Source organism: Salvia hispanica, chromosome 2 (assembly GCF_023119035.1).
Source record: "Salvia hispanica cultivar TCC Black 2014 chromosome 2, UniMelb_Shisp_WGS_1.0, whole genome shotgun sequence".
Lineage (NCBI taxonomy): Eukaryota > Viridiplantae > Streptophyta > Magnoliopsida > Lamiales > Lamiaceae > Salvia > Salvia hispanica.
In genome coordinates this window covers 27,484,201-27,499,300 of record NC_062966.1, presented here as the reverse complement: position 1 = coordinate 27,499,300, position 15,100 = coordinate 27,484,201, and the positions used below count along the sequence as shown (strand labels likewise).

The following is a 15,100-nucleotide window of genomic DNA, read 5'->3' as shown; positions in this document are numbered from 1 at the left end:
TAAATGTGAGTGGGAATGAATTAGTGGAATGTGCGGCCACTACCAAAAATGGTAAATGTGAAATGTGACAAATTTTTAGGGACGGACAAAAAGGAAAATAAGTGACAAATTTTCATGGACGGGGGGAGTATTAATTTTATATTAATAAAATATGAATAAAATGAATTAGTGGAATATAATGTCCATTAGCCAAAAATAATGAAAATGAAATGAAATTTCTAATGAGCATCGGACGAAAATAGCAAATTGAGACTTCTAATAGAAATGGGAGGAAGTACTACTTTTCAGTTACATGTATATTTATATAATAATCCTACTTTAGTATTTGTGTGACTGCTGACTTATGTCACCATATATATATAACTAATATACATATGAGAATGATATCACGCATACATATTTAGCTACACATATCCCCCTTTTTTCACATAATTCCCTCCGCTCTCCTCCGATTTAGCAACTCCACCTCTCTCTCTCTCTCCACAATTCTTGATTCAAAGAAAAATCACAATCAAAGAAAATGGGAATCGCAAATTACAATGAAGAAACCATTTTCCACGACCAAAAAAGCATCTTCCTCCCCATGTTTTGCCGCCTATCCATCAAAGACGTCAAGCTCAACACCATCCCCATCTCCTCCTCCTCCTCCGCCGCCGATCCCTCCTCCCCAATTGTCAGCTGCATGGGCCAAGTCAAGCGCAACAGCCGCCGCGTCTCCGGCTACCCCTCCTCCCACCACCACAAACACCCCAACAAGCCAAGAAAAAACACACACTTTTCCACCAAAACCCTCCTTCCCGCCGCCGCCGCCGGAGGCCGGAAAAGTGTGAGCCGGAGCTGCCGGAGAGAATCAAGGAGACCGGTAGCGAGGGTCAGCTTCGATCAAGAATTGTTTAGTGCTAAGGCGGCGGCGGCGTTGGATATTAGCAAGATGGATCCGCCGCTGCCGGTGGTGAAGAGGGCCGCGGCCGCGGCTGAGGTGAATTTGTGGAAGAGGAGATTTGATGGGGTGAATACTCGTAGTATGAGTATTCAACCCATCCGTTTACCGGTTAAGGAATTTCGGCTGTCGTCAGCCGCGGCTGACGACGGTACAAGGTTTATGCAGTAAGGAGATGAATTTAAATTTAAAGGTTCAATTTATATATATTTAATTATGTAGTCCATAATTTAATTTGGAAATTTAGGTGTATACTTACAATCGATCAATGTATAACGGATCGAATAATTTAGGTGATTTTGATGTAAATAAAATTCAGAATGTTAGATTTTTTTTTTCTTTATTCTTTTGTTCTTTCTCCTTTTTTATTGCTTTATTTTAACTGAATGGTTTTTGATAATGATAGTCAGGGTATGATGTTTGGGTTCAAATTAAGGTTGTCCCACATTTTTGCAGAATATTGAGTACTTTATTCTCTTTTTTTTTGTATTTTCTTTTGTTTTAGTGTTTATTTTTTAATCAAGTATTCCAATTAGTTAGAAATATTTGGTCCACAAACCTTATAATATGAGCATCAGTTTATGTTCACGTTAGTTTTGTTTTACCAAATGTTTATTTGATTTTATAACTCTAAATAAATAAATGAATAAAATAAATTATATAACAAACAAATTAGCCTACTGCCAACTTATGTGTGTATATTCGCCGCAAACATAGAAAGTAGTTAGCCAAATTTATTTCTTCTATCAATATGCATTTATTTCTTCTATTAATAACTGTTCTTACAGATATGCTCGAACAAAGTAGTGTGCCAAATTTTAATTAAATAAAAGGTAAAAATGATTGTTAGGTCAAAATTCACTCTTTAACTAGCATAATCCATCATCATCACGAGGCATAATGTTTTTCAACCGAAAATTATATTCTAATCCACCAAACAATAGCTCGTCCAATTTAGCAGTCAGCGACTCGTGTTCAAAATGTGGTGAAAACACAAAAGAATATATTCAATTGAAATTAAATTTCAAATTAAGGTAAAGGTTGTTTTCTGTTTCCACCCACGGCTGTCACGTAGCTTGACTTTACATTTGATGTAAATTAGATTTGATTTGTTCCGCAATTTCATGAAATTGATAATTATGTTACAAATTTTTTTAATAAAGTGTCCACTTCAATCATATGAAGTGTGAATAACGCAATTCGAATCGAGTCCAAGTCTTCTAAAGGTCCAAACTACACAGCTTTTAAGATGGAGATGGTTAAGAGAAAATATTTGACCGCTGACATAACACGAAAACACGACACTGCATTGTAAATACTTCACTCATCTCATTATAAGTGACTCATTAAAACAATTGGATTGTGTGTAAAGAAAATAAGTCTATAATGTGTGGCACGACCTAAATAGGAAAAATCAAATTACATTTATCGGGACGAATGAAGTACAAACTAAACAAACAAAAGAGGCAAACACAGAGCTAAAGATGACATATATCACACATAACGAACATGGTAAGAAAAAAAAGGTACTCTAGTGATAAAAAAAAAAGAGACAAATATATCAACATCTATGTTTTAAGTATGAGTAAATGTCAATTTTTGTCCTAAACATATGGCCAAAATACGAGTTTGAACTTTGACCCAATACATTTACTTTTTGAAAAACAGGTCCATAACAAAATGAAAATGTCGCCGAAGTAGTCCTTTTAACGGTTCGGTAAAAAAACTAACGGTCAACGCTAATTGCACAGTGACATAACCGTTAGTTTTTTTACGGAACTGTCAAAAAGGACCACTCCAACAAGAATTTCATTTTTTATAGACCTATTTTTAAAAAGTGAATGTTTTGGACCAAATTCGTATTTTGGTCATATGTACTCTTTAAGTAAATACAACATCTAAGTTTAAGTTTAGATAAGATACATACACACTCATACATTGTTACATAGGAGATTTGACGAATTCGTGAGAAATAGCGAGTAGGTTATAACGAAGGTGGAGTTGTATATACAAAAGGGGGGGAATGGAGATTAGTTCCACTAGATTTGAGATGAGATCAGTTCTGCTCTTTATAAGGGGTCCAGATCAACTTGCTGCCTTCGACATCAGGACCGCCTCGGCCTGCAGCTTTGAGATGGCGGTCTAGGACCTTTGGGTCTGCGCATATCACGTGCTGCCCCTTCCGGTACTGGATCAACTCTAAGCTCTGAAGGGTGGTCAAGATATCCTCTGCCTTGATGGCCGTCATGTCACTGAGCTCCTGGATAAGTAACGAGGAGGAAGTAAGGACAAAGGGAAGAATTGATGTAGAGCTCAATCGATGATAGCTAAATGGTCGCAACCTTGATGGAAATGTTGCCTTTGTGTTTTTTTAGAATATCTAGAAGAACCCGTGTCCAGTATCCTCGATAGCTCAATAGGCCCAGGTCTGAGAGGGGTCGTTCCGGTGTTCCAACTTTGGCTTCCTTCTTTGAAAGTTCATAAGCTGTACCAGAATGTTGCAGTTAGTTAAGCAAAAGGAGTACAAATATAAACCTTTCCTCAAAACAACTTTTCATATCTAACAGAAACGTTCTCAGAATTCTAAGACGAACAAGAGGCAATTACTTTCTGCATATACAAACGTATGTGCAGTTCAGTCTTACATTAAACTTCCTCCGTCCAATAGTTGGTCTAAAAATTTACGAGCATACAGGATTAGATTTCATTTATTTGCATTTAAGTTTCACTTCTTCAGCATATTCATTAAAGTGATTAAAGTCTGTAGAAATTAAGCGTGAAGATGAATAATGAGCTTACAAAATGCAATCAGGAACTTCCCATAGCCTTTTCTTTGATAAGGAGGAAGAGTGAGAATACAAGCTAAATTGTAAGACTCCTCTGATTGCTTCTCCTGTACATCAAGTAATGAAAGTATTATATGGAAGTTAAATATCATTTCTGACAAAAACATGCAAAATCTTATCCTTCCAACTCTGGAATAGGCCATTAGGCATACTACGTGTAAGTACGTGAAGAGGTCAATTTACAGGCTTGCTATTTGTGACAAAGATGGTGACCCTAAATGGCCAGTGGAAAAAAGCGTATGTTGATACAAGTGAATGTGGGTATCTCAATTAAAAGCGAAGATCTTATGAATCTCGTTTCTGTGATAAATGATTCAGTTAACTTCTTGTTATCGTTTAGTTAGGATTTATCAAATTGAAGAATGAAATAGAAGTTGCCTAACATGGTAGACTTGCCATTTCAATTTTCAATACTATCAAATATTGCCTTTCAGTAGAGCGAGTATTTATTGTCTATCCATTTACTCAATCAGAACTCATCTATCGTGAACAATGATTATGGATGATACAAGTGAGCAAGATTAACTTGGTAATTTTCTAAGGGGGAAATTTACCTTGGAGAAGTAGCCCACCATGTGGCATCCCCGATCATCACATTCACATAGCACATAAAATAAAAATAGGTCTACATCATAGTACAGGGTCTTGTGATCAAGAAACAACTTGGCCAGATAACAAAGGTTCTGCCCGTAAATTTTGTTCTTTTTGCCATCAACCTGTTATAGCAATTCAAAATTACATTCTAATAGCTCTACCAACTTTGGAATCCGGACATTTGGACAAACAGAAAATGTAAGACAACTGCATATACTAAGTACATCTATGAAACGGTGCGAGCCAAGCTTAATATTGAAAAATAAAATTTCCATGTAAACCACATTCACGTAAAGGAAGAGGGCTATACCAGTAACTGCCTCGTTCAAATCTCCATTTGATTTCCAAATAAGACCATTTGAAAAAAAAAGGTCCTTAGAAAAAAATAGAGGAACATTTGTAACAAAAATCCTTTTAATCTTTAATAAGGGCATCCCATTTATACGAACTAACATGAGTGACATCCGGGTTTTTAAGGGAAATTTATTCATATGATGTTTCATCATGTTGCATAGAAAGTCTGAACACAATAAAGGGAAGAAATTATGAGACAGTTTTTAAGACTCTGAATTTAAGAGCACAAAATATTCCTTTAAGGGAAGAAAAACAAGTGTTTTTCAGTTTCTCTATTCATGCCAAAAACTTCTCATGCGCTTAATAATAGGGCTTTTCATAGTTGATAATTGTTTCTTCATGCTTCAGAGTTGAGTTCTAGAGTTATGCAATACTTACCTCAAACATTGACAAAGTCTTGTCCCGATATATTTCATCACCCGGAGGATGCTTAAGGTCACATTTCTTCTGCAAATACAAATATGAAATATAGTAACTACAGGAAAAGCTTTATTTAAGAAATAACAGAAGTATCTCCTTTTACAGCCTAGTATTTAGAATATTCATCAGAAACATAATCAAATGATCAAGTAGCTGGCATAATTGCAAAACTAAAGGACTTTCTACTGGATTATTGGAGTTAATTCAAACTAAAATAAACAAGTGAACAAGGATAAATGAACAGCTGAGAAAGGAAGCTTACCATATGCCTTTGAAGCTGTTCTTTGCGCTTCATGAAATTCAGGCAAAATTCACAGAAGAATAGCTTTGTACATTCATTGTATTCAGGTGGAAATGGGGAAAAGTACCAAGTCTCAATTTCATATTTTCCAAGTTCAATTGTTGCAATATTTTTCACTTTGGTAAACTCTTCATGTTCTCGCAAGCTAGCAGCATCAAGCTCCTCGTGGCCCTATATAATTTCAACCACAAGCTCTTAGGAATCCAAACTAAAATGAGGTAACTCGAGTGACTTGTCCCAGCATATAGCAAACCAGTTAGTTGACATAAACTTGATTGGACAATCATTATTAGACATTTCCTAGGACACCACTGGGAAATGATACATTACTTAGCTTTCTGCCATAGTAGAGAAGAAGTAAACCAACAAGAATCACACCAAGACACGATGCCCGGGGGTCCATACAAGCATAATCTAAACCCACACTGATTGTACAACTGTGTCAAGACGTGTATTTTTCAAACACCGTAAAAGTAACATTGGCTTCATGATAAGGAACCAATAGGTCTATGATGAATGACAATACATACAGAAAACAAAATAACCACAAAACAGTCATACATATATTGCTAAGCGATTAACAAAAAGTATTTGAAAATACCTCTATATGTGTTTCATCAATCTTGCGCTTCTGATGGCGCGTCATTTTCAAGCCTGTTACCTGAGATATTATCACGTGAGTACATTCTCGATGAAGAATTTTCAGTGTCATTAACTACTCCAGTACTACAACCTCCTTAAAAGAAGAGAGTTCTGATCCCTATGAATCTGAATTTGAACTAAAGCTTGATTTTTTCATCTACAATTATCTTAAGCATGGAAAGCAAAAGGTATGAGCAGTATATTACCTTGTCCTCAACTTTGTCATCCACATCAGTTTCTACAGAGCTGAGATCAAGTTGATCAAGGTGTACCCATTCATCAAGCCTGCGGTTGACTGCCCAACAAAATGAAGAAGTGCACAGAATAAATAAGACAGAATCATACAGACTAAAGTTTCGGGCGAAGCTTGAGCAACAACAAAACAATCTCTTGTTTTTGAAAAATCAAATGTAATCAGCGCGATACAATGAGGAATGTGAACCTGAAAAAAAACTGAATATACTAAAAATACAGGAATTGAAATTGCATAGATTGCTCATCAAGTTCAATTCCAGTAATTCAACACTGTGCATACAAATAACCATCACCAAATGCCACAATAAGTCAGCAGCAAACAATATATCTGAAACATAATTCCTCAGTGAAAAATTACTGGTTAATTTGAAATTCTTAGCATAGCAATAAATTTTTTAATTAAATTTAAAAAAATCTTACATTCAGTGTAGTGAACATAGTACTCATAATAGTTGGATCCGCCGGAGAAATGCTTGCGGCGCTCGATAACCTTCACAGGGTGGTACTTTCCGTCGCGCCACCGGCAATTGACGCGCGTACCGACCTCCAAGGGCAGAATCGTCGATTTCCTCCTCCGATATGCGTCGAACTCCGGCTGCGAACCGTTGGATTCCTGCGCCGGAGGATCAGTGGACATATTATCATCGACGGCCGCTGCGGCGGCGCCGTGGCCGTTGGCGGTGGTGGAATTTGTGTTGTCAATTGAAACCATATTTTCCGGTTACCCAAAATTGCAGGTTGGGAAATGTATTAATTAAAGCAGTTGAGTTTTGTGTATTTCAATCTCACCCCCTTAACTTCTTAAAATTCTAACTTCATCCCCTCTTTTTTTAGTATTTAGTACTTCGATACAGTTTTGTTAGAGCATCTCCAAAGGTAGAGGTAAACTAATATAACTTCCGTATTTACCTTTTTTTTCATGAAAAATCATTATCCAAGGGAGAGCTATTTAAGAAGGTATTATACATTTTCTCATTTTGAAGAGGTATCTTTACCTCCTCATCAATAGAGAAGGTAAAATCTTATGACTAACATATTTGTCTTCATTTCATGAAAAATTATTCTTCAAAGGAAAAGATATCTGAGAAGGTATTACACTTTATGTTTTTTAATGCATTTTATAATATTATTTTATTCTTAAAAAGTAATTTACCTTTCTTACTATATACCTTTTTCCTTTGAATAATGTAATTTTTTAGAAAGGTTTATTTCACTTTTTAAGAAGTTAAGTAAATGATATTCATTTTCTGTATACATTCTCTCCTCGGAGATGCTCTTATAGATTAATACTGCTTCCATAGTTCCTCCATCCCAAGATAATTGAGTCATATTTATTTTTGGATTGTCTTATCTCTTAAGATAATTGAATCATTTTATTTTTAGCAAAATTTTATAATCAGTATTGCTTAACTCTCTCCGCCTTAACTTTTAATACATCAATTTTTTAAATCTCATGCTAAAAAAACATGTCTCAACTTCCTTAAAGGGAGGAAATACCAATTTTAGATTTTGTAATCAAATTATATGTATATTTAAGTGACGTGTATATTATCATAAAATAACTGAACTAATAAAAAGCTCAATCACAAAAATTCACAACTTAAAATAAGTAAATTGAAAACATTAATAAATAAAAGTATTCAAAATGTACATAGTAATCTAATGAGATTTAATTAACATATTATTATATATAATAATAGTATTATAAATTTATAATATCAATTTTATTCGCTTGTGTTTGAATTCAAGCCGACTCTTTTGCACTTAACCCAACCTTAGATCCAAAAAAATCAATTTTGTAAAATTAAAAAGAAAACAGAACCATTAACCTAGAATGTTCGAACCATATAGTATATAATAATTTCGAGGAAACTAATCAATTTGGTATTATGATGCCGTTTGGAAAGTGTGTAGCAAAATATAGGATCAGTGATGTAATATAACGGAGTAAAGGGGCGATTTTATAATTATATTAGTTGTGTTGTGTGCGTTGCTGTGTCTGTATATAAATTCAGCCTCTCTCAACCCTTTTGTGCCGCTCCCGCTCTTTTGCGCACATTCTACACAGCTAAAAAAAGTGGTTAAGCTCAGGTTATTTTTCTATTTATAATCTTATCATCCAATTTAAAGATCTTTTTTTCTGCTTATACATTGATCTTAGCTGAAATCGGTAAGGGCTCCACATTTAGGCTTAGTGAAGGATTAATTCAATGGTGGTTGCTGTGTGGAGATAGATAGATAGAGAGGGGGGATTAAGAAAACTCAGAAATTGAATGATTTAATTTTGATTATCTATTCTTTGCTGATCAATCTGTAGCTGCTAAGCCATTGAGTGAAAAAATAGGTGTAGCATACTAGCATTACTTGATTAAACAGGAGTTTTGGTTATTAGTTTTCTTTTTGTAGCTAATGACAGTGGATGAAACCCTTATCTGGTTAAAGATTGCATTTTTAGGTGATTAACTGGATATAATATGTGTGTGTGTGTGTGTTGCTAGACCAGTAGTTGTCAAAATGTCTTACATTGGCTTTAAGTGTTGTTCAATTTTTTGTTACTTTGGATAAAGTAGGAAAGATGGTTTTGGCGGAAGAGGAAATTACCCGGCTTTTCAGAATCCGGAAGACAGTGATGCAGATGTTGAAGGATAGAGGCTACATGGTGGGAGATTTTGAGATTGAAATGACAAAGTATGAGTTTGTTCAGAAACATGGCGAGAATATGAAGCGAGAGGACCTCGTTATCAATAAAGGCTTCCGTAATAGCTCTGAACAGGTGTGGTTCCGTTCATGTAGAATATGTTTTGCAATGTGTGGCCTTGAAAATGGGTATTCTCTGAAATCAGGGAAAATATTTTATCTTTTTTCTCTGCATACAAGATGTATGATTGTGTAGCTGGTGTTGTGTTTGGTGGAACAATGTCGGAAAAGAATAATGCCATTGAGGTGATGAATTAAGGTATCTCGTACGTGAGATATCATGGCTGATTGTGGATTCGAGTGGAAGAGCTTATGTTAGAATTGAGGCTGATGAATCAGTTTCTTATTGTGTTTTAATTGCATTGGTTTGTATGCTTAAAACTTGTTTATTTACGATGTCTTCTAGGTTACACGATCAATCTAGCAAAGAACAGCCACTGTTTTAACTTTTATTATCAAAGTTGTTTGTCCCATAGTAAGAAAGTAGTAGTACCGATTTGCATAACACTTTTTATTCAATTTTATCTTCCTCTGATATCCATTAGAAATGCTCGATGCATTTCCCATTACGTAGTTGCCTATCAGAGTATCAGTAAAGTATGAAGTTGTTCTAAACAATAGTACAAAGTTCAGATCTTTTTGTGAGCATTTTTTTTAATTGTTGAAAATCCCCGATGCAGCACCTAATAACCATTTTTTTCTTGTCTGCTTATTTCCAGATATACGTTTTCTTTCCCGAGGAACAGAAAGTTGGTGTCAAGACAATGAAGACCTACACTAATCGCATGAAAGAAGAAGGCGTTCATCGGGCAATCTTAGTGGTCCAGCAAAATTTAACACCATTTGCACGGACCTGCGTTAGTGAAATATCGACTAAATTTCACTTAGAAGTCTTCCAGGTTATTGTTGAGGCTCTCATTTCATTTCATTTCTATATTTCTTCAATACAAATAAATTTTATCTTATTAGAACATTCTCCTTTTCCGTTTAACATGCTATATGGTCTCAAGAACTCTTAAATTTTATGAGGCATCGCTTTCATCACTATGAATTATTGATATTCGGCATTTTTGTGCTTCAAATATTGTTGCAGTGTTTTGGAAAGTTACATACAAGTGAGCCTCATTTACAGTTGTATTTCAAGGGAATTCATGTTTTCTTGCTGCAATAGTGCAGGAAGCTGAGTTGTTAGTTAACATAAAAGAACATGTTCTAGTTCCCGAGCATCAGCTGCTTACGGCTGAAGAAAAGAAGACGTTGCTGGAGAGGTACACCGTGAAGGAAACACAGGTTAGTTTCCATTTTCCAATAATCAATGCCATCTAACTACGCACAGCTAAGTGATTTCTGTAGCATCGAATATTTGCGTAGTGGGAATCTAAATTCCTCATGTATTACACTCGAGTTGCTATAATAGTGCTACTTTAGCACAGAAGCAGTTATTCTCTCTTGTACACTGCTTGACTTCTATCGTGTCGTGTACATTTTCACCATTTCATGTGCCGTTTTTGTTGAAGTTGGCTTTTCCTGAATAGTCAGTGTCGATTTATGCTGCATTTGGGTTGCACTATTGCTTTTGGACCAGCACTATCTGTGGATCTCTTTTTAGCTCTATAATATTGAAATCTCACGCCCCGAATTCTTTTTTCGTGTTGTTTCCTATCTGCCTTTCACTTCACTCCATTCTAAGCTGTTTCTTGATGCTTTCCGTTGGCAGCTCCCTCGTATCCAGATAACTGACCCGATTGCAAGATACTACGGGCTGAAGCGAGGGCAGGTTGTGAAGATCATACGACCGAGTGAAACTGCTGGACGTTATATCACCTACCGATACGTTGTTTGAATCGTGGGAAGATCTGTACTTGCTGATCTTGTCGATGACAGCACCAGATGACGATAAGGCACAAAGGCTATGTCACCGATGTGGGACAGAATACATATAAGTATATTAACAGTGGTGTAATTGAACTCTCTATAAACTAATTTTGCAACTTCATAATTTCATAGATTTTGTGATTGTGAAGACATGAGTTGTATGACTGTTCTTGTGCTATTTTTTGTTTAAGAAAATATTAAACTGTAGTAAGTATAAGTTTTGTGTTGAAAAAGAAAAAGGAAGATAGAAAGTGAGTTGGATTTCCATCATGATATACAGGTGATAATAAAAGTGGCCGTATATCATGATATTGTTTGCACTTTGCACTAAGTCCAGTTTTGGTTACTCTTGTTTATTTAAGTGTATTTCTTTGTGGATGTTTATGGTAATAAGCTTTTAATCATGACCCACCAATACATACAACATATTTGAGTTTTGGGAGTTTTTGTGTATTTTAACAAAGGCAAGTACTATCAAGAGTTAAAATTTATAGCTACTACCAAAATAAATTTATGTATATGTTCCTTGCCTCTAATTAAATAGATTAGGAGTTTGAGAATTCTAGCCACCATGGCCATCTGAATAAATAGAAAATCATACTGATCTTTAAAAAATATTTAAGTATATATAAAAGCTCCTCTTGTATTTTGTATTTTAGGATAATCTCCACCTTAGTTTGTTTCCTATATGACTCTTAAACAACAAAAAGAATTTAGCAAAAGATCTTATCCATCAGCAAATTCGGTCCTAAACTTCCATTATTTCTTGTATTTTAATTTTTAATGAAGCCTATACTGTTATTGGTGCACAACTAAGTAATCCAACATTATACATTGAAAATTGAAATTCTATCAACAAGTCCAAAAATAATACTTGTTTCACTAATCTATACTACTTATTACATTAATCTAATGATTCTTACTAGAAAACTATATTGTAATATAATAAGCTCTAATTTGCATTTTTTACTATGCTGAGGCTTAGAGAAATGGTGTAATCATTTAGTAACTTGAATTTGAAATCCCATGCTATAAAATTGAACTGAATTCCAAGAAGTTAAAAGATAAAATACAAAAATAACCAAAGGTAGGCACTTGACACCAAAATAATACTATAACGAAGCATAAGCGTAATTCAGCTGGTAAGACGTTTTCTCCTTGTGCATAAATGTAAATGTGTGTGAAAATGAATAAATTCTGCTCATATTCAAATAAAACTTGGGATTATAACTTAATGCAACTAAATTTGATTATAACTTAGGATTATAACTTAAAGTTGAGGACATTCTAAATCCTTTGATTAATTAGTTTTGTTGACAACTTGAGAATGAATGAATTTTGGGAAAGATAAAAATACCCAATCATAGATAGGCAATGTTGATAAGTACATCAAAACTGGCAAATTCTCAGAATTAGCATCATATAATATTTCAAAATCTTGATAGGATATGAAGCATGATTTGGCTATGAAAATGTGGGAGACAGCAGAAGCACACTATAGATAGAGGCATGTGCTACTAAAATGGACCACTTAGTGGGACAAAGCGCGTTTCTCTTTTCGAAGATATCAAATTTCAACTGTTGGAAATCGCACTTTTGATCCAATTGTGTGCTTTGTAGCGCCTATAAATAGCCTACAATTTCATGCAATTCTCATCAACCGTTTTCATTCCATTCAAAATGGTTTCAAATAGAGTTTTTAATGTTGTTTTCTTTGTGTTGTTGGGTGTAGCGATATGCTCTGCTGCTAGGACGCTTACTAGCTACGAGCCGAGTGGCTATGGCGGTGCTGGTGGTGGAGGGCATGGTGGAGGGGGAGGATCTGGTGGGGCTGTGGCAGAGCATGGTGGATATGCTAGCGGTGGAGGGAGTGGTGTTGGAGGTGGGGCTGGATATGGAGGTATGCGGTGGGGAGCATGGTGGGGTGCCGGTGGGGCGGCTGGAGGGGGAGCGGGAGGATATGGTAGTGGGGGAGGTGCAGGTGCGGGTGCGGGTGGTGGAGGAGGCTCATGGTGGAGCACATGGAGGCGGTGGTGAAGGAGGTGGGACTGGCGGGGGCGGTGGATATGCTGGTGGAGCAGGGTCGGCTGCAGGAGGGGGTGGGCATGGAGGTGGGTCCGGGGCCGGTGGGGGTTATGCGGGAGGGGAAGGATCGGTTGCGGGAGGTGGTGGGCATGGGGCTGGTGGTGGTGCTGGAGGAGGTTATGCCAGTGGTGGCGAGCATGCAGGTGGATATGGTGGAGGCTCTGGTAGCGGCGAAGGGGGCGGTCATGGTGGCTATACCCCGTAGAAGTGTGTTTTGGATCAAGTTATTACCCAAAGATGCAAAATTATGATTATTAATGTTCATTTTAAAAATTTGGAAAAAAATGTGATTGCATGGCATATGTTGCTTATCAAATGTATGATATGGTGATGTACTTTGAAGATGTATTATGTTGTGTCAAATATTAATGAATCAAATGTTTTCTTAAATCATGGTTTGGTCATATCATTACACAATTATTTTTTCTTCAATCTTAAGTGCATTGTACATGGTGAACATCTAAACATGGTGACAATTTTCATAATCATTTTGGTCCTTCCGGGACATTTAAAACAGTAGCGCATTTTTGTTATAAAAGATTGGTCAAAATTTAAATTCCCAAAATATATATTTCCCTTATAAAACATGACTTTTACTTTACTAGAATAATAAAGCATGTGTGTTACGACCCTTTCAATGCGACTCCAATAATATATATTAGTAGTAAGTAAAAAATGGCACACAATGCTTAGTTTGGTTGGTCGTTGGACTGGTCATGCAACATAAATTATCTTGAATCTGAAAATTAAATTTACAGATTTACCCTTTAATTATCTATGATCACATTACTCAAGAGATAATAGATATACTATCAATTTGTTTTCTCCCACATTATTTGTTCAATGCAACCAAATCACATCTGGATCACCTACGAGTCTTATTAAGCACTGAAAAAGACCATTTTCATCAAAGTGCTCCTCAAATATAATCTTACTAAACAAAACGTGAAGAATAGAAATTGTATTAACAAGTACAGAAAATGAATGCATCAATTTATGCCTAAAGTTTCCCACCCAAATTGAGCTCCATGAAGTGATAGCCGACGAAGTCCAATAGTAACAATTTCCAAGTCTCTTTCACAAGATTGAGTCACGAGAGGTATTGAAGTAAAATCTATCAACAAAGCGCGAAAAAAAATGCTGCTATTACTAAATTGATGGATTACTTGTACTCGTCGCATCTCCATCAGGTTTAGCGCCAAATCGGGTTAAACAGTTTTACAAAATAGAATCAAATAGCTAATAAAATCATGATTATTTAACAAAACTCACATGGGACACACCTAATTTTGTCTCGTTTTTTTTTGCTAGAATCTAATCGAGTGTCACCATAGTATCGCAGGACAGAGGATCAGCCTTCACCCAGGTTCTCCGCCTTCCACAGGGCTAAAATCAGGGCCAACCCATCTGGTGTGCCATATGGTAGGACCCCGATTCAGCCCTCATCCGGGCATCCGAGACGAGACCTTACAGTCAATATACTCTATGAGCATCCACAGTGGGTGCCTCTCATCATGCTACAACTTCCGCAATGTCATCATTCCCTTCTTTTTTTGCGCTCAACTCCATGACGGGGGCGTCTCCACCCACCACGCCCCTATTCACGCCTCTTATATTAATTTACATTATATTGTAGTTGTAAAATTGAACTACGATAAAGAAATATAATAATGCTAAATTTATTCATTAATTACGAAAAAAATTAAAACATTCAAAATTCATAGATGTTGATTTAGAACATGCGAATCAACTATGGAAAACGCTGGTGTTTGACCGAACTTTTTCCATTAGTTATGGCTTCCGTGAACATTTTTATATCTTGATTGCAAAGGGTTTTTTTGTCCAGCCTCAGATTCATTTTTCAGAGAGACGATTTTTGTGAGAGATTGTTAATAATTTGAATGAAAATTGAGACTTTATTATAATTTTTTAATTTAAACAAAATCGAACCACCCACCCCCATACGTTGTCCCACCCAAACGGGCATTGCGGATATCGGGCCGCGCCGACGACGTCCGCCTCTGCCGCCTCTCCCCCCATTGCGGAGCCATCCCGGGCCCCCATTTCACTGAAAAAATCCCAAAGATTCTC

The 15,100-nt window shown here is 36.1% G+C and overlaps 4 protein-coding genes across 5 annotated transcripts; 3 read left to right on the top strand and 1 right to left on the bottom strand.

Moving 5' to 3' along the window:
- The first annotated feature begins 520 nt into the window (after positions 1 to 520).
- LOC125206651 lies at positions 521 to 1,111 on the top strand. Its single transcript, XM_048105893.1, has one exon. It carries the CDS (start codon positions 521 to 523, stop codon positions 1,109 to 1,111), a length of 591 nt encoding a protein of 196 aa, XP_047961850.1.
- Positions 1,112 to 2,839: 1,728 nt separating this feature from the next.
- LOC125205423 (histone acetyltransferase of the MYST family 1-like) lies at positions 2,840 to 7,081 on the bottom strand. Its single transcript, XM_048104346.1, has 9 exons — positions 6,773 to 7,081; positions 6,304 to 6,392; positions 6,057 to 6,116; positions 5,417 to 5,626; positions 5,113 to 5,181; positions 4,341 to 4,502; positions 3,740 to 3,833; positions 3,283 to 3,425; positions 2,840 to 3,200 (listed from the first exon to the last, which is right to left on the bottom strand). The coding sequence occupies exons 1-9, from the start codon at positions 7,062 to 7,064 to the stop codon at positions 2,997 to 2,999; spliced, it is 1,323 nt and encodes a 440-aa protein (XP_047960303.1). The 5' UTR covers positions 7,065 to 7,081; the 3' UTR covers positions 2,840 to 2,996.
- A 1,226-nt stretch (positions 7,082 to 8,307) lies between these two features.
- LOC125205425 (DNA-directed RNA polymerases II and IV subunit 5A-like) lies at positions 8,308 to 11,270 on the top strand. 2 transcript variants are annotated; one of them, XM_048104348.1, is made up of 5 exons: positions 8,308 to 8,443; positions 8,920 to 9,125; positions 9,769 to 9,948; positions 10,226 to 10,339; positions 10,767 to 11,270. In XM_048104348.1, exons 2-5 carry the CDS (start codon positions 8,928 to 8,930, stop codon positions 10,890 to 10,892), a joined length of 618 nt encoding a protein of 205 aa, XP_047960305.1. In that variant the 5' UTR covers positions 8,308 to 8,443; positions 8,920 to 8,927; the 3' UTR covers positions 10,893 to 11,270. The 2 variants fall into 2 exon arrangements, with proteins under 2 accessions (XP_047960305.1, XP_047960306.1); XM_048104349.1 differs by having other exon boundaries at positions 8,356 to 8,443; positions 8,923 to 9,125.
- A 1,323-nt stretch (positions 11,271 to 12,593) lies between these two features.
- Positions 12,594 to 13,399, top strand: LOC125205426 (glycine-rich cell wall structural protein 1.0-like). The gene is given in 2 exon segments (XM_048104350.1): positions 12,594 to 12,930; positions 12,932 to 13,399. Coding segments are annotated over 2 exon segments (609 nt in total). The 5' UTR covers positions 12,594 to 12,604; the 3' UTR covers positions 13,215 to 13,399.
- The last annotated feature ends 1,701 nt before the right edge of the window (positions 13,400 to 15,100 follow it).

What these genes read in the sequence shown, in the direction of transcription:
- LOC125206651 (XM_048105893.1), top strand. Translation starts at nt 521, where the DNA reads ATGGGAATCGCAAATTACAATGAAGAAACCATTTTCCACGACCAAAAA.
- LOC125205423 (XM_048104346.1), bottom strand. Translation starts at nt 7,064, where the DNA reads ATGGTTTCAATTGACAACACAAATTCCACCACCGCCAACGGCCACGGC. An exon ending in CTATGTTCACTACACTGAAT is followed by an intron (nt 6,393 to 6,772) that starts GTAAGATTTTTT and finishes TTTGTTGGGCAG; the next exon opens with TCAACCGCAGGCTTGATGAA. An exon ending in AAGGCAACATTTCCATCAAG is followed by an intron (nt 3,201 to 3,282) that starts GTTGCGACCATT and finishes TTACTTATCCAG; the next exon opens with GAGCTCAGTGACATGACGGC.
- LOC125205425 (XM_048104348.1), top strand. Translation starts at nt 8,928, where the DNA reads ATGGTTTTGGCGGAAGAGGAAATTACCCGGCTTTTCAGAATCCGGAAG. An exon ending in TCCGTAATAGCTCTGAACAG is followed by an intron (nt 9,126 to 9,768) that starts GTGTGGTTCCGT and finishes GCTTATTTCCAG; the next exon opens with ATATACGTTTTCTTTCCCGA. An exon ending in ACACCGTGAAGGAAACACAG is followed by an intron (nt 10,340 to 10,766) that starts GTTAGTTTCCAT and finishes TTCCGTTGGCAG; the next exon opens with CTCCCTCGTATCCAGATAAC.